Here is a 26,913-nt window from a genome sequence, read left to right as displayed (position 1 = left end):
AAACAATGGTTTACACCCACATATGGGGTATCAGCGTACTCAGGACAAATTGCACAACATTTTTTGGGGTCCAATTTCTTCTCTTACCCTTGGGAAAATAAAAAATTGGGGGCGAAAAGATCATTTTTGTGAAAAAATATGATTTTTTATTTTTACGGCTCTGCATTATAAACTTCTGTGAAGCACTTGGTGGGTCAAAGTGCTCACCACACATCAAGATAAGTTCCTTAGGGGGTCTACTTTCCAAAATGGTGTCACTTGTAGGGGGTTTCAGTGTTTAGGCACATCAGGGGCTCTCCAAACGCAACATGGCGTCCCATCTCAATTCCAGTCAATTTTGCATTGAAAAGTCAAATGGCGCTCCTTCCCTTCCAAGCTCTGCCATGCGCCCAAACAATGGTTTACACCCACATATGGGGTATCAGCGTACTCAGGACAAATTGCACAACATTTTTTGGGGTTCAATTTCTTCTCTTACCCTTGGGAAAATAAAAAATTGGGGGCAAAAAGATCATTTTTGTGAAAAAATATGATTTTTTATTTTTACGGCTCTGCATTATAAACTTCTGTGAAGCACTTGGTGGGTCAAAGTGCTCACCACACATCTAGATAAGTTCCTTAGGGGGTCTACTTTCCAAAATGGTGTCACTTGTAGGGAGTTTCAATGTTTAGGCACATCAGGGGCTCTCCAAACGCAACATGGCGTCCCATCTCAATTCCAGTCAATTTTGCATTGAAAAGTCAAATGGCGCTCCTTCCCTTCCAAGCTCTGCCATGCGCCCAAACAATGGTTTACACCCACATATGGGGTATCATCGTACTCAGGACAAATTGCACAACATTTTTTGGGGTCCAATTTCTTCTCTTACCCTTGGGAAAATAAAAAATTGGGGGCAAAAAGATCATTTTTGTGAAAAAATATGATTTTTTATTTTTACGGCTCTGCATTATAAACTTCTGTGAAGCACTTGGTGGGTCAAAGTGCTCACCACACATCAAGATAAGTTCCTTAGGGGGTCTACTTTCCAAAATGGTGTCACTTGTAGGGGGTTTCAGTGTTTAGGCACATCAGGGGCTCTCCAAACGCAACATGGCGTCCCATCTCAATTCCAGTCAATTTTGCATTGAAAAGTCAAATGGCGCTCCTTTCCTTCCGAGCTCTGCCATACGCCCAAACAGTGGTTTACCCTCACATATGGGGTATCAGCGTACTCAGGACAAATTGTACAACAACTTTGGGGGTCCATTTTCTCCTGTTACCCTTGGTAAAATAAAACAAATTGGAGCTGAAATAAATTGTGTGTGAAAAAAAGTTAAATGCTTATTTTTATTTAAACATTCAAAAAATTCCTGTGAAACACCTGAAGGGTTAATAAACTTCTTGAATGTGGTTTTGAGCACCTTGAGGGGTGCAGTTTTTAGAATGGTGTCACACTTGAGTATTTTCTATCATATAGACCCCTCAAAATGACTTCAAATGAGATGTGGTCCCTAAAAAAAAATGGTGTTGTAAAAATGAGAAATTGCTGGTCAACTTTTAACCCTTATAACTCCGTCACAAAAAAAAATTTTGGTTCCAAAATTGTACTGATGTAAAGTAGACATGTGGGAAATGTTACTTATTAAGTATTTTGCGTGACATATGTCTGTGATTTAAGGGCATAAAAATTCAAAGTTGGAAAATTGCGAAATTTTCAAAATTTTCGCCAAATATTCGTTTTTTTCACAAATAAATGCAAGTTATATCGAATAAATTTTACCACTAACATGAAGTACAATATGTCACGAGAAAACAATGTCAGAATCGCCAAGATCCGTCAAAGCGTTCCAGAGTTATAGCCTCATAAAGGGACAGTGGTCAGAATTGTAAAAATTGGCCCGGTCATTAACGTGCAAACCACCCTTGGGGGTGAAGGGGTTAAAGAGATATTGCATTTAAGGCCGGGGTCACACTTGTGAGAAACTCGCAAGAGTCTCTCGCATCAATGCCCGGCACTGCCGCCGGCACTCGGGACCGGAGCATGCAGCTGCATGTTTTCTATGCAGTTGAACACTCCAGTCCCGAGTGCTGGCGGCAGTGCCGGGTGTTGAGGTGCAAGACTCATGTGAGTTTCTCGCAAGTGTGACCGGGCCTAAAGCAGATTTTGTGTGTGTGTGTGTGTGTGTGTGTGTGTCTTTATTTAACTCTTTATGTACCATTTTATTATGTTTAGTACTAAACATCGGGCTTGGTATTATCTATCTATCTATAGATGTATCTAATATAAATATATCTACAGTATAGATAGATGGATAGATATATCTTTTTTTTTAACTCAAATAAATTTTTATTAAGAATAACATTACAATTGACATGTTACATTCTTGTTTTCACTACAAAGTTTTCCCCCCAAACGAACCCTGCAATCCCAACGTATCCCGCCCCCCCCCCCCCCAATAAGACAGCCCACCTTGTTTAATACCTCCACACTCAAATCTATAGAATGACTATCCCCTCAGTTAGGACCATAGGCCACGTGTTATGTTTTCACCAATTCAGGGTCCTGATTCACCCGGTCTCTATAACAAACCTATCACATGGCAAGCCACGGAGACCACAGCTTATCGAACATTTCAATTTTCCCTATGGATAGATATATCTATAGCTAGATGGATAATAGATAGATAGATAGATAGATAGATAGATAGATAGATAGATAGATAGATAGATACATAGATCTATAGATAGATAGATACATCTATAGATCTATCTATCTATCTATCTATCTATCTATCTATCTATCTATCTATCTATCTATCTTTCTGTGTGTCTAAATATTATTCTTCAATGGAGTATGTAAATGAAGAGGTTGGACAAGAAATTACATCACAATTCTTTTTTTGTTCAATAATAGATCTTTATTTAGCTTTCAAAAATGCATACAAATCCGCGTGAAAAAAACGCATGAAAATCCGCATAAAAAACTCATCAAAAATGCATCAAATCCGCATGGATTTTTACCTGCGTTTTCTGCCCAGAGATGCAGAATCTGAGCATAAAAAAATTCCACAAGCAAATCAGCAACGTATGCACATACCCTAACTGTCTATCGGTGTTTGTTCCAAAGTGTACACTGCTATCTCTAGATTTGAATATGGCTATAAGTTGAAAAGCGAAAAAGGTGGCGCCATGATTTATCATCAAGAATGATTACTCTAGAACATTGAAAATGCATTACTGCCATAGAAAATAGGAAAAAAGCGCTACCGTGCCTTGCGAAAGTATTCGGTCCCCTGGAACTTTTTAACCTTTTTCCACATATCATGCTTCGAACATAAAGATACCAAAAGTAAATTTTTGGTGAAGAATTAACAACAAGTGGAACATAATTGTGAGGTTGAACAAAATGTATTGCTTATTTTAAATAAGCCCCTGGGTGAGTATAATGTAACTTGTATTTCTTATCTTTCAAGTTACATCTAGGGCTTATCTACAGCATTACAGAATGCTGTAGATAAGCCCAAGATGGCAGTGGCCGAAGCTTATATACGAAAAAGTAGGTGACAGATTCCCTTTAAAGGGAACCTGTCACCCCCCTCAGGCATTTGTAAGTAAAAGAGCCACCTTGTGCAGCACTAATGCTGCATTCTGGCAAGGTGGCTCTTTTAGTTATGCTCCCTGCACACGCTGAAATAAACGCTTATAAAATGTGCCCCTTCGTACCGTGAAATCGTCCCGGGGCGGGTCTTTCCTCCCTAATCAGACGCAGCACAGCCGTCACTCCGGGCCTGTGCGTGCCGGGCGCTGCCTCCTCTTGCTTCATTAGCGTCCCTGGCGCCTGCGCTGTAAGTTCGAAGGGCAGCGCAACTGCCTGGGAACACTAATGAAGCAAGAGGAGGCGGCGCCCGGCGCGCACAGGCCCGGAGTGACGGCTGTGCTGCATCTGATTAGGGAGGAAAGACCCGCCCCCGGGACGATTTCACGGTATGAGGGGGCACATTTTATAAGCGTTTATTTCAGCGTGTGCAGGGAGCATAACTAAAAGAGCCACCTTGTCAGAATGCAGCATTAGTGCTGCACAAGGTGGCTCTTTTAGTTACAAACGCCTGGGGGGGTGACAGTGGCCCTTTAAGCAGTCTTGATCATACTTACATCATTCTCCTCCACATCTTGGATGAAGAAAGCTTCCCCATTTTCTCCAAGTCTCATTGGTAAATCTACTGGCTCTCCATTCACTTCTATATCCACCTACAATAATTTTATTTTGGAAACAAAATCAAATCACAGTTAGTTGCTATTGGAAACAAAAGATTCACCTGCTTTTTACACTTATACTCTGTTCTATATTCTCAAATGTAAGCTGTAAGGCTTCTTAAACACTTGCGTCGGTACGGGGCCGTCGCAATGCGTCGGCCCGACGTACCGACGCACGTTGTGAAAATTGTGCACAACGTGGGCAGCGGATGCAGTTTTTCAACGCATCCGCTGCCCAGTCTATGTCCCGGGGAGGAGGGGGCGGAGTTCCGGTCGCGCATGCGCAGTCGGAAATGGTGGACGCGACGTACAAAAAAAGTTACATTGAACTTATTTTGTGACGACGGTCCGCCAAAACACAACGGATCCAGTGCACGACGGACGTGACGTGTGGCCATCCGTCGCGATCCGTCGGCAATACAAGTCTATGGGCAAAAAACGCATCATGCGAGCACATTTGCAGGATCCGTTTTTTGCCCAAAATGACGGATTGCGACGGATTGCTAAAAACGCAAGTGTGAAAGTAGCCTTACAATGTTGCATTTTTGCTGCGGACCTCCTTCAGGGAAAAAAAATCTGCAAGTGTAAATAGTGGTATGGATAATGTTACAAAAATGGGACAGTTTAGCCAGTTTTAGTTGTCTGCATTGCAAAGGGCTAAATACATACTGGCAGCATAAATTGACATGCAGATATTTATCAGTGTGTGTGTGCGATTTCCTAAAATGCTAGTACTGTAAAACATAGAGGATTTCCAGTTGGGAAAATCTGGATTGAAAATCTGCTGTGTCTTTACCGCATGGGATTGCACTCAAAATTCCACTTCTATCACTTTGGTCTCCTGTCACTGCATCAGCAGGTCTGAGCATGATCCCTAGGCCGGAGTCACAGCAGCGTATGGCATCTGACGTGATATGCTAATGACACTCAGCTCCAGCTCTTCTGCAAGTGGGAGCCGAGTGCCTGAGCTCCGAACCTCTCGCATGAGAGAATCACAGCACAGGTGCGGAGGAGACTGAGAAAGTAATTTATCCATCTCCTCCATCTCCGGCGTCCAAAGGAGTCGCACTGCACTGGGGTGATATCCGAGAGCACTGCGATGTTTCACTCACACCCATAGACTTGTATGGGTGCGAGTGAGTTGAGCCTCACTGCAAATCGCAGTATGCTGCCCAGTCGGCATGAAAGAACAATCGCAGATCTGAGCTGCCATATACAGTAGCACTGGACAGAGTGATTGTACGCTCGTGTGACCGTGTCCCTAAAACATTTCAGCCCTGATTCTCATTGCCTCTGTGCCTGTTTTTTTTTTGTCTAATTTTGTGTGTTTTGCTCCTTTTTTTTGTTTGCACCAATTTCATTATACTTCACCACTTTTTTGGTTTCCGCTTTGTGGGCAGAGTTTAGTGTTTTCAGGTATTTTTCGCTGATTCATCAATTGCGACTTTTTAAAAATTCTCAAAATGGGTCCCCCCCAGTGTATTTCTGAGTTTGGCAAAATTTGGGTGCAATTTTTGTGACCCTTGGAGGCAAAAATATTTCAAGACAGGAAAACCCATTTTTCACTTTACACCAATTTCATGAATCGCGTGCACCATTTTTATGAATTTACCACCAAAACCGGCAACTAATACCACAAGACAAAAAAGAAAAGTGATTTAATGGGGTTTTCTCACGAACAAAAGTTCATTTTAATCATAAAGATCTTGGAATAATAATAAGTTCCAAAATTGGATGTGTTTACATAAAATGCTCCTGTGCCGAGATAATCTTATAAATGTGTCCCTGCTGTGTACTGTGTAATGACCCTGTCTGACCGTGCAGGAACATGGTCTGATCATACCACAGCTCCTGGGCAGGGGTGGACGCAGAATTAATTTTAGCATATTGGTTCAGCTCTCCACAACTGTCACGGTCTCTCATGTGGCCCCTCAAAAAAATTAATTGCCCACCCTGTATTAGCACATGGAAAATAATACAGGACTGGTGTGTGGGCTTGTTTAAAGTGGCCATATCTCAGTCAATTTGAGGAGATCCCCATAAGTCAACTAGAATTTCCTGTAAACACATATCCTGTGCTTCCTCTACACTTACAGTCATCTCAGTTGATCGCAGTATGCCAAGTTTTCCAAATCGCACATGGAAAGGTGAAGATCGAAAAGAGCCATCAGGTTGTCGGACCACCACCACATCAATAGAACCGGATAACGTTGCTGGATTTACTCCATTGTAGAGGTCTCGCACTCTGCCCAGTACAGAGCCTGCTAGCTGCCCAACGTAGTTCATTTCCGGAAGACTGATGAAAAGAACATAATACATTTCTGTTTAGGTTACAAGAAAGTTTTTAGATGCAGCTTATTTTTCAAAAATTTTTCACATGTGCTCCAATACTTATTGCCACAAAACCAAGCTTTTGCTACATGGAAATTGGGGTACAATGTATACCACCAGACCTATCAGTGGGGCACGGGCGGGAGAGGGGTGGACATACCATTGGTGCCACATGTGCAATCAAGCAGTAGCCGGAGAGCTAAGGGGGCCATTTCTATCTCCAATGTAGGTGGTATTGTGGAGTATAATGAGATATTGGATTGGACAGAGCCCTTATATTGTTCTTGCACAGGGGCCACCTTCTGTCTATGTCCACCCCTAGGGAGGGATAATAATAATAATAATAATCTTTATTTATATAGCGCCAACATATTCCGTAGCACTTTACAATTAAGCGGGGACATATACAGACAAATTCAATACAAGTTAAGACAATTTAAACAGTGACATTAGGAGTGAGGTCCCTGCTCGCAAGCTTACAATCTACAAGGAAATGGGGGGGACACAATAGGTGAAAAGTGCTTGTTATTTCAGGTCTGGCAATTATAATAAATAGGGATTTTCATATAAAGCTGCATGATCCGGTCATCAGCCCGTGTGTTTAAGTGCAATAGTCAAGTATCAAGTGCAGTTATCATGAGCATGGAGGGTGTGGAGACAGATGAATAGTAGGGTGCAGATTCAGAGTAATATTTGGAAGGAGGGAACAGGGCAATGTTAGTTTACTGAGTAGTTGATGTGGTAGGCTTGTTTGAAGAGATGGGTTTTTAGAGCGCGCTTGAATAGGTCGGGGATAGGTATCAGTCTGATCGTCTCGGGAAGTGCATTCCAGAGAGCTGGCGCAGGACGAGAGAAGTCTTGTAGACGGAAGTGCGAGGTTCGGATTACGGGGGATGTTAGCCTGAGGTCATTTGTAGAGCGGAGGGCACGTGTAGGGCGATAGACAGAGATGAGAGAGGAGATATAAGGTGGTGCAGAACTGTGGAGAGCTTTGTGGGTGAGAGAGATGAGTTTATACTGGGCCCTGTAGCGAATGGGTAGCCAGTGTAATGACTGGCACAAGATGGAGGCATCGGTGAAGCGGTTGGACAGAAATATGACCCTGGCTGCCGCATTCAAGATGGATTGGAGAGGAGAAAGTTTGGTAAGAGGGAGACCGATCAGAAGAGAGTTGCAGTAGTCCAGACGAGAATGAATAAGAGCGACAGTAAGAGTCTTAGCAGTTTCAAAGGCGAGAAAATGTCGGATTCTGGAGATGTTTTTAAGATGCAGGTGACAAGAGCGAGTTAGTGATTGGATATAGGGAGTAAAGGAAAGTTCGGAGTCAAATATGACCCCAAGACAGCGGGCATGCTGCTTGGGAGTTATGGTTGAACTCTCCAGAGTAATTTCGATGTTGGGAAGAGTGAGGTTAGTAGAAGGGAGAAACACAAGAAGTTCCGTTTTGGAGAGATTTAGTTTCAGATAGAGGGAGGACATGATGTTAGAGACAGCAGACAGACAATCCTTGGTATTTTGAATTAGGGTAGGGGTGATGACAGGGGAAGAAGTGTATAATTGGGTGTCATCAGCATAGAGATCATGTAAGAGGGTGGTGCTGTTATGGACAGTAAGGAACACGCTGTCACTTTAAGAGACTGCACCCCCTTGTCTGGTGTGAGATGGAATGTTCTGCTTTTCCCCTGCTTAAGGCTGTGAAGATGAACTGCCCTAGCTTGAGGGGAGGAGTTGAGCCTGTGCTGCGTGTGAGAGGAGAAGCTTCTAGAGAGATCTGTGTGTTGTTTGCTACAAGAAAGGTCCCAGGCTGGGACAGAGTGAACTTCTGAAATTTGCAAGACTTTACAGCAAAGGTGGCTGTTCTGTGCTAGTTTGTGAAGCCACGAAGATACTGAGAAAGGGACTTACAGTATCCAGAAACAAGGAGAAGACCACGCTTCGCAGAGCTGACAGGAATCCGTGCGCACCACCGTGTTGGACTTCTGGGGGGGGCCCCTGGGACTGGACCTGTGTCCCCAACATCACCGTGAATTTGTTCCTGTATGGTGCACCTGTTAGGGCCTAGTGCAGGCTTCAGTAGTCAGAACACGGGAGCCGTGTGGCCTGCTTAGTAAAGGCCAGGGAGGTTATACATAGAGTAGCATCGTTATTGGTTTTATTGTTTAAAGTTGCTTGTGAGATAAATTCTGAGTCTGTAATTGTTGGAGCACCGTGCTATTTTCCGGACAAGATTACTCATTTATATTGTCTTTTGCTATTGTTAACCCCTGTTTGCATCTTCCTCATTCCCTTCATTCCCTGTCTCCCAATAAATCTACCCTTTGTTGTTTGCACCTCATCTTGTGTACAGTAGTCTTCCTACACAGTGGTAGTCCCCCGGCCATTGCTTCAATGATACTGGAACCCAAATCTGCTGATTGTTTGTCCAATAGGGGCCGTGTATAGAGAGAAGAGGAGGGGGCCTAGGACTGAGCCCTGCGGAACCCCGATAGTAAGGGGACGAGGAGAGGAAGAGGATCCGGCAAAGGATACAGTGAAGGAGTGGTCAGAGAGGTAGGAGGAGAACCAGCAGAGGGCTGTGTCCTTGAGGCCTATGGAGCGGAGCATAGAGAGGAGGAGCTGATGATCCACAGTGTCAAATGCGGCAGAGAGATCCAGGAGAATCAGCAGAGAACAATGACCTTTGATGATCACATTTTATGATAACAAAAAGAATATACCGTAAATCTGTTTTCAAAGGCGTAATTGCATTCATGAACATTTCATTGAAGCCATGGTTCATCTGGCTCAGAGGCAAGTACTAAAGGTACCTTCACACTAAACGACTTTGCAACGATAACGATAGCGATCCGTGACGTTGCAGCGTCCTGGATAGCGATATCATTGTGTTTGACACGCAGCATCGATCTGGATCCTGCTGTGATATCGCTGGTCGTTGCTGAAAGTCCAGAACTTTATTTGGTCGTCAGATCGGCGTGTATCGTCGTGTTTGACAGCAAAAGCAACGATACCAGCGATGTTTTACAATGGTAAAGAGGGTAAATATCGGGTTACTAAGCGCAGGGCCGCGCTTAGTAACCCGATATTTACCCTGGTTACCATTGTAAGTGTAAAAAAAAAACACTACATACTCAGCTTCTGATGTCCGTCAGGTCCCTGGCCGTCTGCTTCCCGCACTGACTGTGAGCGCCGGCCGGCCGTAAAGCACAGCACAGCGGTGATGTCACCGCTGTGCTCTGCTTTTACTTTATGGCCGGCCGGCGCTCACAGTCAGTGCGGGAAGCAGACGGCCAGGGACCTGACGGACATCAGAAGGTGAGTATGTAGTGTTTTTTTTTTACATTTACAATGGTAACCAGGGTAAACATCGGGTTACTAAGCGCGGCCCTGCGCTTAGTAACCCGATGTTTACCCAGGTTACCCGGGGACCTCGGCATCGTTGGTCGCTGGAGAGCTGTCTGTGTGACAGCTCTCCAGCGACCACACAGCGACGCTGCAGCGATCGGCATCGTCGATATCGCTGCAGCGTCGCTTAATGTGACGTTACCTTAAGCCTCATGAATAACATCCAGTGCAAGGGAAGCAGGAACCTCTAGGCAGTTGCAACCAATCAGTATTCAGATTTCATGTTTTCAAGTTGAATTAGAAAATGAAAGCAGCCATGTGATTGGTTGCTATGGGCAACTTTTCTCATTTTGCCTGCAATCAATTTTATACATTAGGCCTCACGGGTACAGAAATAAGCAATGTTACTTGTGGAACAAATTTGTTTTTGTAACATACCTGCAACATAGTTATGAAAATGCAACATCACTTATAATATACACTGCCTGACAGAAGTTATGTCGCTTATCCATGTTATGTAAATAAAAGCTCATAACCTGATGTTAAATTCATCCATTCACTGTATAAATTATTCTTTTGAAAGCTGAAACCCTCCGAAATGTGGTTTAGGTTAAGGAAATAAACTGGCATCAATGCAGAAATATTGATCAGATAATGGACACAGAATGGTCAGATTTTGCCATTTTTTAAGCAAAAATTGTGGATAAACACTAAAAAAGATACCCTTTGTATATTCCGGCCATCTAAGAATTCACATTGAATTGTATTGTAAAATATTCAGAGTGGACAACACCTAAACAATGGTCACGTCACTTCTTTTAACCACTTGGCATCTTTGGGAACTTGGGGGTGATGGGCTTAAAAATTATTTCCAAGAAAACACTTAGCCTAGACAGGTGCATCTAAGGACGTAAAGTGCTGTATAGTCTCCACGCCTTCACATTCATACATTTTCCATAAAGGTATGTCTGGAGAAATTTGGCTCTTATGTGTTTTGCCATTTTCTATTACACAGCTCTAACATTCATTGGTCCTAAAATCCAGCCATCCAGGATCTGCGGAAAATAATTTATTTTAATATGGAATTTTTATGTACCAAACTCAGATGTGAGGGAACACATCAGGTCAGTGGCAGGATGAGACAGTAACAACTCCAGAATTACTCAGGAGAGGTGTGATTGACTTCATATGACATGTGACAATCCTAGTGCTCTAACTGGTCTTTTTCATTTTTGGACTTTTAATTTGTTTTTAAATAAAACATTGCACTATGCTACTCATTATAGAGAATTAGAGATATATTAAAGGGAACTTGACAGCCCCAACTAGGGCACCATGTATGATACACTGGCTGCACAATTTAAGAGAAATACATGCTTTAAAACCCATCAGGGACCAAGCCACAGGGCAGACTGGTCAGACAGGCAGGTCCTCTGCAGCTTCTCCCTGCCCGCTCACCTGAAGTGACAGGTCTTTTCCTGCATAAGGAGAGACCTGTCACTTTAGGGCAGCAGTCAGAGAGCAGCCATCAGGGACCCACCTGTCCCATTGGTCTCCTGTGCGTTTCTGTCCAACTAGTCTCCTGTTCGGCTTTTAAAGTATGTTTTTCTCTGAAACGCTGCAGCATATCAGAGTCAAACATCCCTGGCTGAAATCAAACAGCCACTGTCTGATACATGCTGCCTGTGCTTCACAACAACTGTCATGTTCCCTTCATGAAACTGAATGTCAAACTCAAGCAATGTTGTTGCTTTCACTCTGTTTTTTATTGCTTTTTAAAAATATTTTACTGTCATTTTCACACACATTTTCTAGAAATTCGCAGCAAATTCACAGATAAAACTTCACCTTGTAACATATATTTAGCGTTTGTTCACACTGGACATTTCCACAGTGGAAATTTGTAGCAGGAATATCTGCTCCAAATGATGCAGATAATAAATCCATGCACTGTATATATGACCCATGTGACCATACGTCCATAGTGTTCAATTCTATTCACACTGCTGTTATTAGTTTCTATTAGGCCACATTCACACGTTCAATATTTGGTCAGTATTTTACATCAGTATCTGTAAGCCAAAACCAGGGGTGGGACAATAAGAGAAAAAGTATAAAAGGAACACGTCATCACTTCTTTATTTTTTACTTAGTACTGGTTTTGATTCCAAAAACTGAGGCAAAAAACTCATCAAATAATGGTTTTAGGTTGCCGCCACACTAGCAGTATTTGGTCAGTATTTTACATCAGTATTTGTAAGCCAAAACCAAGAGTGAGGGATAAATGCAGAAGTGGTGCAGATGTTTCTATTATACTTTTCCTCTAATTGTTCCACTCCTGGTTTTGGCTTACAAATACTGAAAAATATTGTAAAATACTGACCAAAAACTGTTAGCGTGACGGCAGCCTTAGACTGTATTTTTGAAAGCAGGAATAGTGCATACCTGACAGAACCATAATGGAACTGATTAAAGTCAAAGGTTTGATTCAGGATTTGTCACTATCTGCCCAAACCAGCTCACCCATAGCTGTGAATGCTTCATTATAGTAATCTTAGCGTGACACCATAATGTGTCATCATTTCACTGTAGTTCTGTTATTCCATTCATGAACTAAAAGGAAGATTAGCAGAATAGGGACCATACGGTAGCTATAGAGGGTTGCAGAAAGAGGATATACAACCTGGCCGGCACTTAGGAGGGCACCTCTGACATGTAAGACATTGATATTATAAATTGCACATGTCATATGACTTTCACAGCAGAGACCAGCTGAGAAGCTTGTGTTGAGGCCATTGTGGGACATTTCATGCTGTGTGTTGTAGGGGGAGTCATACTGCATAAGAGAGACTAATGTGATGCCCCAGGGTCCTGGTCGTCACAGTGGCATTGCTTTCCTCACGGGGAGGGTGATGTCACGCTTGGAAGTGATGAAGGATCTCTTTTATCAGATAACCACAATGCACACAACATGTTCACACTTTTTTTCGCTATAAAAACGTGATAAAAACGTGATAAAAACGCGAAAAAAACGCTTACATATGCCTCCTATTATTTTAAGTGTATTCCGCATTTTTTGTGCAAATGTAGCCTTTTTTTCCGCAAAAAAATCGCATCGCGGGAAAAAAAGCAACATGTTCATTAAAATGCGGAATTGCAGGGGATTCCGCACACCTAGGGGTCCATTGATCTGCTTACTTCCCGCACGGGGCTGTGCACACCATGCGGGAAGTAAGCAGATTATGTGCGGTGGGTACCCAGGGTGGAGGAGAGGAGACTCTCCTCCACGCACTGGGCACCATATAAGTGGTCAAAAAATAAGAATTAAAATAAAAAATAGTCCTATACTCACCCTCGATGTCTTCCCGCCTCCACTGCATGCTGTCGCTTCGGTTCCTGTAGCTGGTGTGCGGTGAAAGACCTGCCGATGACGTCACTGTCCTGTGATTGGTCGTGAGCGGTCATGTGACCGCTCACGTGACCGTGACGTCACGGAAGGTCCTGTGCGCACACACCAGCTATAGGAAGAGGAACGGACGCCGCTGAGGAGATGTCTGGGTGAGTATAAGCATTTTTTTATTTTTTTTATTATTTTTAAACATTCTATCTTTTACTATAGATGCTGCAAAAGCAGCATCTATAGTAAAAAGTTGGTCACACTTGTCAAACACTATGTTTGACAAGTGTGACCAACCTGTCAGTCAGTTTTCCAAGCGATGCTACAGATCGCTTGGAAAACTTTAGCATTCTGCAAGCTAATTACGCTTGCAGAATGCTAAAAAAACGCGTAAAAAACGGAAAAAAACGCAAAAAAAAAATGCGGATTTCTTGCAGAAAATTTCCGGTTTTCTTCAGGAAATTTCTGCAAGAAATCCTGAAAGTGTGCACATACCCTAAACCTAGTTTAGGGTGAGCTCCCCTATAAATACATTCTGGTCTGGAGGGAAAGGAGAGAGATTAGACAGTCCGTCAGAGGACAGAGAAGAGAGCAGTCAGACATTGTGTGTCGGAAGGACTGAAGGAGCCGTGTAGCCAGAGTTGCTACAGCTCCTAAAGAAAGAGAATTAAGAAGGAAAGGACAGTTTGTGGAAAGCATGCAGGAGAGCGAAGCACAGGAGATTGATACCAGTGGAGCAGAGCAGTGAATTAGCTATCTCCCTGGCTGGCGTAGATTACCGGTAGCCGGAACACTGAGGTTGTGAGGGACTCTAAGACTGACAGCAGAAACCGGCAGGACAGCAGGATTACACATCACCTATCTGCCCTAATATCGAGGAGGCACAGTGACACAGAGCCCGGGTTGTGATAGAGACCCTGTAAAAGGGCTAGAGTCACCTGCCATACGGGTTTGTGTCCCAGCTTTATGAAGGACAGAGAGAACTGTGAGGACCTTATCAGAAGCCATAGGCAGTAAGAGACTACAATACCACCGTGCTATGAGCAAGGCTTTTAACTCCACCTGGTAAAGGGAACTCTGAATTTGTTTCCAAACCGGCCGGACCCTGCCTGTACCTGTGATCTGGTGCCCTGGACTGTGGCTGCCTGAAGTCTTCAGTAAACCAGGTAAAGAGACTGCAAACCTGTGTCCTCGTTCTTTACTGCACCACCCACCATCCTCATCTATACACCGGGAGCTCTGGGGACATACTTCACCAGTGGGAAGTTATACCATCTCAGCTGCCATAACATCATTCCAGAGGACCCCTTTAAGCAGCGTTGGTCCCCACTGACCGAATACCACAGGTGGCGTCATGAACATAAACTTTATTCAATTTCCCTTTTACATGGGCGCCCAGGGCCACGGACCGGGTCGCAACCGTGACGTGAACACCGGACCTGGTACCGGGAACCCCATGGCCCTGGCGGTCGTTCCACTATGGGGGCCATTATGGTTTGTGAGTGACTCTGTGGGGGCATAATACTTTGTGAGAGGGATTGCAGTGGCATCATACTGTGTGTGGCAGTGCTATGGAGGACATAATACTTTGTGTGGGGAAGCAACATACTGTGTGAGGAAGTCTCAATGGAGCAACATACTTTGTGAGGGGGGACTGTGGGAAATCATACTTTGTGAGAGGGATTATGGGGACATTATACTGTGTTTGGTGGTGCTGTGGAGGACATCATATTTTTTGTGGGAGTAACTGTGTGAAGCATCATATTGTGGGTATGAGAGTTACAGTGGAGGCATCATATTGTGGGGAGGTGTCGGAGGCATTATGCTAAGGGAAAAAGTTTGTGAGGCATCATACTGTGCGTGGACTGTGGAGGAGCATCATACTATCATACTGTGTGAACATGACTGTGGAGCATCATAATGTGTGAGAGACAGTGGTGTGCATCATACTGTGTTTTGGGTGCATAATACTGTGTGGTGGGGACTGTGGGAAGCATCATACTTTGTGGGGGGACTGTAAGTGGCATCATACTGTGCATGGGCATGGGCATGGACTGTGTGGGACATGATACTGTGTTTAGAATGTGGGGGCATTGCAATGTGTAGAAGGCATCATGCTATGTATGAGGGAACTATGGTAGGCATCATATTCTGTGTGGGGGGAACTGTAGGGTGCATCATACTGTGTGTGGATTGCTTCATACCATGTAGTGAGGACTGTGGAAGGTATCATACTACATGGGGGGAACTGTCAGGGGCATCATACTTTGTAGGAGCAATAGACTGTTGGTGGAATCATACTGTCTGTATCGGGGTATTGTAGTGGACACTGTACTGTGCAAGAGTTGGACACTGTGTAACATTACAGGGTGTGGGTTGACTGTGAGGGGGCATTACATTGAGAGGGACTGTGAGGAACATCATCCTGTGGAGCATCATTCTGTAGAAAAAAATTGTGGGGCTCATCATACTGTATTTGGGAGGCATCATACAGTGTGTGGTGGACTGTCGGAGGCATTATAATTTGTGGGGGATGGTTGGGAGCAGCCAACTGTGTGGAGGCAATAGGCTGTCTAAGACATCAGCCTTAGTCAAGGGACTATGCGTGACATCATACTGTGTGTCCTTAAACACAACCTCAATTGTGGGTATAGAGGTTCGACGATGAATTGCAAAATATGGAAGATTAAAAAATTAAATCTTTATTTTCATTAGATAAAAATATAATAGAATAAAGTAAGCTCAAGCTTCTGGAATATATGAGGAGTACGGGAGCATCAGAACACAAAATGAAAAAAAAAAGCGACTCTCTGTCCCTGTAGTATATACACAAACATGTGAGTAGAGGCAGTAAACAAATATGACAAACAAGAGGCATGCACCGAGGTGGCAGGAAATAAAATGGCAAATTAAAGAACTGGCTGTAGCAGATTTGACATAAAGCCAGTGCTGACCTAACAACTGTGGAGGCGGAGGCCATCTGCTGGCACACAGGACACATCACAGTTTCTGTGTCATATAGTCACATTGGATGTTTAGAAAACACAATATTGTTAATTATAAAATAATGATAAATGTCCAGATCAACAAGTACTGTAAGCACAATTAGACACATGTTACTCTTTTGTTTCCTATGAACCTTCAATAACCCAACTCACTTTGTGCATGAGATGTAATCAATTTAATTAGAAAGCAAATGTCTCATAGACAGCAAGTGTAAAAGTGTTTGGAATACATTTTCTATTTGAAAACCCCTGCCCACCACACAAAAGTATGGTTTCAACCTCATGCGATTGTCTCTCCGTGTTCTAAACCTTAAAACCATGGACAAATGAAGCAAATAAAAATAAAGTGGTTGTACGGAGTTTAGAAGTTATACCCCATCCATTAGGTAGAGGAAAACTTCCCAATAGCTGAGGGTCCAACCATTGGGACGCTCACTAATCCTGATAACAGGGTTCTGAGGAGCCCCATTTGAATAGAGCAGAGGTTGATCTTGAGCACCTTCGCTCCAGTGCTGAAGACCAGACGAGCACAGCGCTCCACTTCTGACGGTTCCGTTAACAATGAAAAGGTCAGAGGTATACATGCTTTAACTGCCAAACTTGGTAAAACCTCTGCCATCTTGTGACCAGGGCATTTGTTAATAGATGGGGTAATGAGGCAGAAAGTGAATCATCAGTTCTTGAAGTTCATGCACTGGAAACCAGAAAATGTGCCAGTATAAGAATCGGAGTACTTCGACAAGGGCCAAACTGCATTGACTAGACAACTGTGTCAAAGCATCTCCAAAATGGTAAATCTAATGGGTTGTTTCCAGTATGCAGCAATTAGTACCAACTATAAGTGGCTCAAATAAAGGTCATAGATGCCCAAATCTTATTGGTGCACAGTGAAGGCCACCCGACTGGTGCAATCCTACAGAAGAGCTAAGGTAACAAAAATTGCCTGAAAAGTTATTGCTGACTAGGATGCACTAGGGCAGGGGTGGGGAATCTTTTTTCTACCAAGGGCCATGTGGATATTTATACCATCCTTCGGGGCCATACAAACTCTGCCGACAAGTACATCCTGACTCTGGCCCTGGTGTCAGGATGTAATCTTTCATTGCATGCCCTTCAGTAGTGAACACTGCATGTGTGTGCTAACAGAGCAAGAAGAAATTAATGAGCTGGTTGTAATCAAAATACACCTCCGTGCCCAAGAATGCAGTCCCTGAGAATCTGTTTGGGGGGCCTGATAAAAGGTCGAGGGCCGTAAATGGCCCTAGGGCCTGAGGTTCCCCACCCCTGCACTAGTGGGTGGAGCAGATACCACCGGACATATTCAATGGTCTTCTGGAGTGTTTGACCTCATCAGGTCACAGCTGTTTTTATGACATTAGGGGGACCTTCACATATTCAGCTGGTTTTAATGTTTAATGATGGCTGGTCAGTGCATACATTTTATCAGTCTAATCTTCCAAAATGGGGTGTGGCAGTTTGATAGATTTGTGTTCAATAGTTCCATATTAGGCGTCCATGAAAAGTTCGTTCTCCAGTTCTCTATGCCTCTGATTTTATATAAAGACAAAGCATTTTTAATCAGAATTCATAATTTAAAAAAAAAAAAATCTATGGACTGTTGCATGTCCTGGTAGAAAGGTAGTTTTGTCTAGGAACAGTACTTTGATTAAAGAAAATAGTAGTTAACAGGAGTGCCATGCATTGATACAAAAATGCTTAGGGATTCAGATCTGTGACATGGTTTAATTCAACACTTTATGTCATGCGTTATTTACAAGTTATGATGCTTACTGGCAATATAAGCAACTACTGATTAATAGGAGTGGTCCTAAATATTGATTTTCATCCTAAATGATATTTCTTTTAATAATATAATAGTTTTTCTAATATGGTTTAATTAAAAAGTCCCTATACTTCCCTCTCTAATCAAACTGCTTTTGGTTTTTTTTACAATTTGATGACACTTTGTTTAAAAATCTCCAGTGCATGCTGGGATACTCAAACTGGACATCATCAGGGGACAGAGGCTACGGTCACTGCCACAGCCTCTATCCCCACCTTTACACAAAGTGTCACCAGTGACAACCGTTTCAGGGGCTGGGCTAGTTCTTGTTTTTCTGAGCATGCATCGGTTGTCAATTCCAGCATATGCTCAGTAAGGGCTCACTTCTTACAGTGCAATATTGTTCTCAATGCACAGTGACAGTGCGCTCCCTCACTGGCTCTAGTCTATCCCAGCAACAGAGCGCACTGTTGGGGTGCATTGTAAAGAGCAAACACAAAGCAGTTAAATTAGAGAGGGAAAGGCAGGAACTTTTTTAAATTAAACCATATTAAAAAAAAATATTATATTATTAAAATAAATAAACATTTAGCATGAAAAACAATATTGGTTTTGGACCACCCCTTTATCACACACTTGTCAGCCCACAGTTTGCTGATTTATTTACAGCTTAGATAATCTATACAATAATCGTTGATAATCTATACAATTTGTGTTTTTATGTAGTGGCCCTTTAATTTAAAATTAGTCAACCTATTGTACAGTTTCCAAAGCATTGAAACCAATCCATGAAGAATACTAAGCAGCACATTCCTGCCTAAATTCCACTAAACTGGCACCATGCTTTGTGAAACAAGTTGCTCAGCAATGACCTGTACCCAGGAAGGGTAAATCACTCTGCCGGCCACAAAGAAGCCCTGTTCCTCTTTCATCCTGTTATGCTATAGCACTGGCTTCTTCCACCGATTCTTGCTCTGCAAAGTGCGGAAACTTCCAGGGTGTGAGAATACATAGTGGGATTAATCTGTTTCCGGTTTAGTGTCCAAATTTTATAGACTTCAATTAAATTCATGTGTTTTACAGTAAAAACATCCAGCTGTAGAAATATGATTATAACCGCTACTATTATAGCTATGGAAGATCCGTGTATAAAGGAGTTGTGGGGAGAAAATCATGCAAGGTCACCACTTAAGTGACAGGCGCAGCAAATGCAAAATTTAAAGACATAATAATACATGAGTTCCTATGGTACCCTAAAATGCCAGGGTATACTAATGACCTCACCATGTCATAGTGTCCAGATTACAGAATTATTGATAATCCTATATCGACATAAGGTAATGAACTAGATACAATAAGGTCATAATAAAAGAAAAAGTTTTAACTGTTCCACCACAGACCAAAGCTACAGGTAAGCCAGAGCACACAGAATAATGGTACCTTTGTGCTAGTGTAGGACCTTAAAGGAGTATTCCCATCTCCAAGATCCTATCCCAACATGTAGTCGGTGTGATAATAATATTAGCAAATACCTCCAATTACAAATGTAGTACAGTTTTCCGTTTCGCTCTGTCTCTTCCCCAATGTGCAGGCATTGCAAGACGTTAGGTATCCATGGTTACGACCACTGATATAGTGACACTTACCTAAGGTCTTGCAATGCCTGCAGATGAGGAAATACATAGGGAATCAGAAAACCTATACTACATTTCTAATTGGATGTATGTGCTAATATTATTATTACACTTACTAGATATTGGGATAGGATCTTGGAAATAGGAATGCTCCCTTAAGTGGGTGCCATATGCATGGAGATATTCTTTGCTGGAAGCAATACTTCAATGGCATAACATTTGAATTCCGATGGAGGCATAAGGAGATACAGTAGAGGCTCCATGCACCATAACGGTAGCCCAATTAAGGCTTAGTAGGAAGTCGTGCAGTTATATGTTTACATGCATGAATCTTGAGGAATATTCAGTGTAAGTGATATGCAATTTCCTATTATATTTGTCTGTATCAGTATTCTGGTAAATTGCTGTTTTTTAGCCTATGCTTTCTATTGACCCACAGGCTGCTCTGTTTGTGTGCTCCTGTTGGCTTTTCTGTGCACCCCTTGAAGGGTTGTTTGAGCAATCGGTGATGGCCTCTGATCGGTGGATGCCCACTGATTTGCTTTCAGTTAAAAGGTTACTGAACTTACTGAAAGTTACAAATGTTTAGCTACTACTTAAAGTCTATTAGGTAGCCATGTTTGATGCCAGTAGAGTATGGTCACATCTGGACATAACATTACAGCTTGTGTGGTCACCATTTCTGCCAATGCTGCTAAAAAAACATGGAGCTGGAGGAGTGCTTATATGGTACAGTTATTTGGATCTTCAAAAAAAACAACTGCATTTTTTGGCCAAATGTAAGTTTTTCTCGTGGTAATGTGTGGTAAGATCATTTGCAATTTTTTTGCAAAGTCTTGTTAAATTTGGCCACCCATAAGTGGTATAATGAAAAGAGATTCTGTACATCAGCACTGACTCAAAATAAACTATTGAGTATTTAGAATAATGAAGAGACTTGAACTCTGTCCAAAATGAAGTTAAAATTTGCAGTTTAAAATCCACCAGACATAACATGGAGCCTTCTATATAGGAATACTAATGTATCCAATGTAGCAAGTATCTGGGATAGTAAAGATCTGATCAGAGCATTAGATAAATTGCCAAAAACAGACCACAGCCCAAAGATAGTCCATGGCCCCTTAGTCAAGAAGAGTATTCCTTAAATGGTTATTCCCATCTGGGACATTTGTGATGTCATAAAGGTTCAATAGATGGGGGGTCCCATAAGCAAAGGCATTTTTGGCAATTTTTCAAACTTCCATGCAAATCATATATGTAACCACCTCTCCCTGAAAACAGCATGTGATGGATTCTAATGACAAGATAGATAAGTGTCCCAATGTCATAAAGGTCCAAGATGAGACAAGCCCTTTTATGTCTAAAAGATAAAAAAAAATGCAAATTGTACATAATTTCACAAAAATCCCCACAAATAGGCCGGTCAAAATTGTTGGCACCTTTCCAAAGTTGTGGGTAAACAACTTTGTTTCCAGCATGTGATGCTCGTCTAAACTCACCTGTGGCAAGCAACAGGTGTGGGTAATATGAAAATCACACCTGAAACCAGATGAAAAGGGGAGTTCACTCAGTCTTTGCATTGTGGTGTGTGTGTGCACCATACTAAGTATGAAGAATAAAAAGGGGAGAAGAGAACTGTCTGTTCAGTTCAAGGGCAATGGTACCAAATACTAATGAAATGTATGTAAACTTTTGACTTTGCAGTAAGTAATAAAAATGCCTTAGAACATTCTCTCTCATTATTCTGGAATTTGTCAAATATTAATAATTATTAATCCTAATTGACCTAAAATAGGAAAGGTTTATTCTGATTTCATGTCAGATATTAAGTAAAACATGCATATGTGTCTTTTTATATAGTATGTGTGTAAACTTCTGGTTTCAACTGTATCTCAGCTTTAACCAAGAAGGGGGCCAATACTAGAGACTGGTTTGCATCAGCGGTTTCGGCTTTCCAGCAGTGCTTCTGCAAAAAGCGTCTTCAGGGCAGTTTTTTTTTCTCTAAACTGTTTTAGAACTCCTGGCTATCAAGTTGGCGCATGAGAAGTAGAGACATCTTTTGGAGCGTGCCAGCTCTCCAGTGATAATGTACACGGACCATAAGAATCTGACCTTCATGAAGTCCACCCAGGACTTCAAATTGTACTTCTGTCCTTCGGAGTAGAATGTTAAGGCAGATGCCCTGTCTCGATCCTTTGATGTGACTGATTCCATGTAGGAGCCTCAGCACATCATCTACCCAGCCAGTACTATTGAGGCAGCCCCCGTCCTTTTTAAAGACATTCCTCAAGGCAAGACCTTTGTCCCATCCGCTAGAAGGAAGAAATTCTGTCCTGGGGCCATGAGTCCAAGTTTGCTGATCATATGGGCATACATAAGTCTGTCGAGCTGATCGCTTGCTGCTTTTGGTGGCCCTCAATGATCAAGGATATGAGAGACTTCGTAACTGTTTGTTCACTGTGTGCCAGAAACAAATATTCCTTCCAGGGATAAGCCTGCTTGTCTCCTTCAGCCTCTGTTGGTTCCTTCTGTTACCTGGCAACATATTGCTATGGATTTCATCATGGATCTGCCGTTCTCCAAAGTTTGCAACACCATCTGGGTCGTGGGGGATTGATTCTCTAAGATGGCTCATTTCATACCTTGCCTCTGCTCATAATCTCGTCACATAGTTGTTCTAGCATGTTTTTCCATATCCACAGTCTCCCCATCAACATATTGTCTGATTGTGGAGCCAAGTTCACTTCTAAGTTTGGTCAAGCCTTGTGCAAACTACTGAATGTCCACGTACCATCCACAGACCAATGGACAAGTGGTAGGGGTAAACCAGATCCACGAGAGCTATCTTCATTCTTCACCACTTCTTCTGTGTCCGGCAGGTTGACTGAGTGGAGATACTCGCCTGGGCAGAGTTCTCCTACAATAACCACGTTGGGGAGTCTTTTGGAGCATTTTCTTTCTTTGTTGTATAGTCCCAGCTTCCTCAAGTACCTTTCCCTATGTCTTCCTCCAGGGTACCAGTTGCTGATTCTTCCTATGGTGACTTCCTTCAAATCTAGAGACAAACCCAGTCCTCCCTTGTTAAGGCTGTGTCTCGGATAGGCTACGTTCACATTTGCGTTGTTGTGTGTTGTGTCGGCGAAGCATCGGCGACGCAACGCACAACGCATGCAAAACGCATGCAAAACGCATTGTTTTGTGACGCATGCGTCCTTTTTTTGCTTGATTTTGGACACACAAAAAATGCAACTTGCTGCATCCTCTGCACCCTGACGCGTGCGCCGCAGTGACGCATGCGTCACAAAACGCAAGTGCAACGCATGTCCATGCGCCCCCATGTTAAATATAGGGGCGCATGACGCATGCGTCGCCGCAGCGGCGCCCGACGCTGCGTCGCACAACGCTAATGTGAACGTAGCCATAAAGACTAATGCAGACAAAAGGAGAGGTTTGCGACCTTGGTATCATAAGAGATAAGGTTATCTTCTCCAAACATTCGGCTGAAGGTACCCTCATGTAAGTTTGTTCCCCATTACCTTGGTCCGTACAAAATCCTCAAGCAACTTTATCCGGTGTCCTACAAACTCCAGCTGCTGCCCAGTCTTCGGATCCCAAATGCCTTCCACATCTCTTCCACAGCCTGTAGTCCTGAATCGCTTCTCCAAGCTTCATTCTCCTGTCCCTGCACCCATTTCTGAAGGCTCTTCGGACATGTTTTAGGTAAAGGACCTCTAAGAAGGTCCAGGGAAAGACATTTTATTTAGTGGACTGGATGGGGTTTGGTCCCAAAGAGAGGTCTTGGGAGACACTGGGAACATCATGGGTTTTGCCATTCTCGAGAGGTTCGTCCGATGGTCTGGCCAAGAAAGCAGGAGGCATAAGGGGGAGTACTGTCACAGTGCCAACTAACGTGTACCCTCAATGCCGCACCGCTCACCGCTCGGTTTCTCCTAGTGGCAGGCCATGCACTGAGCTGGTTTCTTCCTGTGCTCCTCTGTTTTGCTGCTGCTGCAAGTGGAATCCATCTGGCTTTAGGGGGGCGTGGCAGGTCTTTAACCCAGCTGTGTCCTGCCGAGATTTGGTTCCCTATCTCCTGTCTGCAGGGCCTATTTTAGGCAGATCCACCTACCATTCCTTGCTCGAACGTAGTTTCTGTTCCATCAGTCTATATGCTTGCTACCTCTTGTATCCAGCTTCCCATTTACAAACCGGCCTGTTTACCCATTCTGCTGGACCGCTCTGCTCCTGACCTTTGTTTTCTGATCCTGTGCTGCCTGCTCCGACCTCGGACTGTCTAACTTCACCTCTGTCTCGCCCCCTGTATCGCATACCCAAGCCACTGATCCTTCGGTCAGCTTCCGCAGCACCAGAGATTGCCATGGTGTGGCACTTGGTGAGTACCTGTGGCCTAGCCTAACCTTACCATCAATTGAGATTTCAATCAATTACATTCACTTTTCTTGAACTTTACGTTTTTTGCAGTAAAAATACGCAGAGTTAAAAACTAACCAAATACGCTTTGTGGGAACTTAACTAAAAGAGGTGTTCTTCCACAGAAGCCCTGCTCTTAGAGGAGACAATACAGTGCAATAAGGAAGTACCGTCTGTACTTGCCCACACCTGTCAATAGACTTCAGTTCCCCAGTGGGATCAGCTGCTATGGGTAGACACCGCCCTGGAGTGGTACATGGCAGCTACCTGCCGCACAAGCCTGACCTCACCACTAGGGGCTCTAGTGAACACCAAGGTAGCTGCTTAGTTACGCCCCTCCAGGGTAGTCTGGTTTGTGGCACAGTGGGGCCACGATCCTCGCTCGTGCCACCCAGCCAGGGCACGAGTGTTATAGTGGATGGGATTTTATGAAATCCCATCTCCACTATGCATTCAAAGACGCAGGAGGCAGACCTTCATATACGCACATGCGGTGTATCTTTATAGACCGAAGCATGTCTATTTATCTTGCAGATAATGGTAAACTGACTGAACAGAGAACTAGTCTGAACTGGTGTATAACCAAAAACAACTTACATAGCAAATAGAGAAATGGTTGCACTCAATTGTACTAAAGCAAATGAATGTGTGATACATGAAATAGAATAATTATAGTGCTTTGGAACAAAGCACTATACTGTTATTCCATCGTGGTAAACTTCTTATTCTTATTATTATTATTCAGTCCGCACGTAATGCGGCCCGAACCGCTTCACTCACAGACTCCAGTGAGGTGTCATTTCGAAGCCAGCGTCCCCAAGAGGTGTGCTAAGTATTTTTCGTGTCGATCGGATTTGTAGTTTTGGCGCAATTTGCGTTTGAAAAAAGTGTCTCAATGCATTTCAATAGGGAAATTTTCCAATATGTTTATAATGGGCCTGATTTCTGAGGCAATTTCTAAAAATAACTGCCACCTGGCTGATTACCTCATTGATATGCGCAGTGAGACCCAGTTACTATGCCAACGCCTATAAACTCTACATCAGCCCACCAGGTCACAAGTTTTGTCAGATAATATCAGCTCTTAAAGTGACAGTAGAGCACAATTACAAAACACTATCTGTAGTCTTATCATTATTGCCCCGCTCACCAAATCGGACCCAGCCCACCAAATCGGACCAGAGTGCCCCCGCTTGCCAAATCGGACCCAGAGTGCCCCCGCTTGCCAAATCGGACCCAGAGTGCCCCCGCTTGCCAAATCGGACCCAGAGTGCCCCCGCTTGCCAAATCGGACCCAGAGTGGCGCCGCCCGCCAAGTCGGACCCAGAGTGGCGCCGCCCGCCAAGTCGGACCCAGAGTGGCGCTGCCCGCCAAGTCGGACCCAGAGTGGCGCCGCCCGCCAAGTCGGACCCAGAGTGGCGCCGCCCGCCAAATCGGACCCAGAGTGGCACCGCCCGCCAAATCGGACCCAGAGTGGCGCCGCCCGCCAAATCGGACCCAGAGTGGCACCGCCCGCCAGATCGGACCCAGAGTGGCGCCGCCCACCAGATCGGACCCAGAGTGGCGCCGCCCGCCAGATCGGACCCAGAGTGGCGCCGCCCGCCAAATCGGACCCAGAGTGGCGCCGCCCGCCAAATCGGACCCAGAGTGGCGCCGCCCGCCAAATCGGACCCAGAGTGGCGCCGCCCGCCAAATCGGACCCAGAGTGGTGCCGCCCGCCAAATCGGACCCAGAGTGGCGCCGCCCGCCAAATCGGACCCAGAGTGGCGCCGCCCGCCAAATCGGACCCAGAGTGGCGCCGCCCACCAAATCCTCAACCCTGAGGCGCTACAACTACCAAACCAGCATCTGAGGGGCACCCAAGTGTGAAAGTCTTGCAGGGGCAGCCTGGGCACCATTCCAAAGCACTATCTGTAGTTCCTTCAGGAAATACCCATCTAGTTGCTTGTGAAATCTATGAAAAAACACATGAGATGCTTAGCACAAAATTTGGCCAAAAAATGTGAGCCCATCCACCAACGTCAAGGTAATCTCATGGATCGGATGGGTCCCTGACCTAGGTGGTAAGCCATTATGCTATTCACATTTCATGTATCACACATTCATTTGCTTTAATACAATTGAGTGCAGCCATTTCTCTATTTGCTATTTATCTTGCGGAGACGCTCAGTCTCCGCAAAATTAATATCACTGTCCTATGTATAGGATGCGGTGATTCCACATAGTTCAATGAACATATGCGGAATCACCACACATACAAAAGCCTGCAGCACTTTGGACGGAGCGGGTATCTTCTGCGTCCAAAGTGCTGCCTTTACGGAACTGGAAACATAGAAACATACCCTTATGTAACTTTTCTCTTTTCACTCGGTTTATGATGCACCTTCCTAGGTGTTGACCTCACACTCCTTGACTATCCTGACTGCCCGCTCATTCGTGAGAAGTGACTCAGCAGCACAGAATTGAGCATCATCATGGCTGTTTACAAGCAAAAACATGCAAAACAGCACTTGCCATGAGAAAACATCTTGTTCTATAACAATCCTTTCTTTTATTGTAAAATCAGTGCGAGTCTGTAACATTTTGTACATGCTCACAACAAGTAGGGTGTGAAACTACATCATGGGATTATTCCGATTTCCGACTTTAATCCAGAAGTCTTCAATTAAATCCATGTGCTTTATTGTAAGTAATGGCAGCTGTTGTGAAAATTCTAATACAAGCTATTAGGTGGGCAAATGCAAACGATACCATGT

At 43.8% G+C, this 26,913-nt stretch overlaps 1 protein-coding gene across 4 annotated transcripts in view; it reads right to left on the bottom strand.

Moving 5' to 3' along the window:
* LOC143765175 (phosphatidate phosphatase LPIN3-like) overlaps positions 1–26,913 on the bottom strand; it is a 133,094-nt gene that overhangs the window by 45,053 nt on the left and 61,128 nt on the right. For 2 of the 4 annotated variants that reach the window (XM_077251589.1, XM_077251590.1), the window contains exons 2-3: positions 6,329–6,530; positions 4,133–4,228 (exon numbers count right to left, since the gene is read on the bottom strand). In XM_077251589.1, the coding sequence (XP_077107704.1) occupies positions 4,133–4,228; positions 6,329–6,520 (288 nt within the window). In that variant the 5' untranslated portion in view covers positions 6,521–6,530. Of the gene's footprint in view, positions 1–4,132; positions 4,229–6,328; positions 6,531–10,109; positions 10,169–26,913 lie in introns of those variants that run through there. The other 2 variants (XM_077251592.1, XM_077251593.1) reach the window with 2 other exon arrangements.

Source organism: Ranitomeya variabilis, chromosome 4 (genome assembly GCF_051348905.1).
Source record: "Ranitomeya variabilis isolate aRanVar5 chromosome 4, aRanVar5.hap1, whole genome shotgun sequence".
Classification (NCBI taxonomy): Eukaryota; Metazoa; Chordata; class Amphibia; order Anura; family Dendrobatidae; genus Ranitomeya; species Ranitomeya variabilis.
This window is presented reverse-complemented; position numbering and strand designations above follow the sequence as displayed.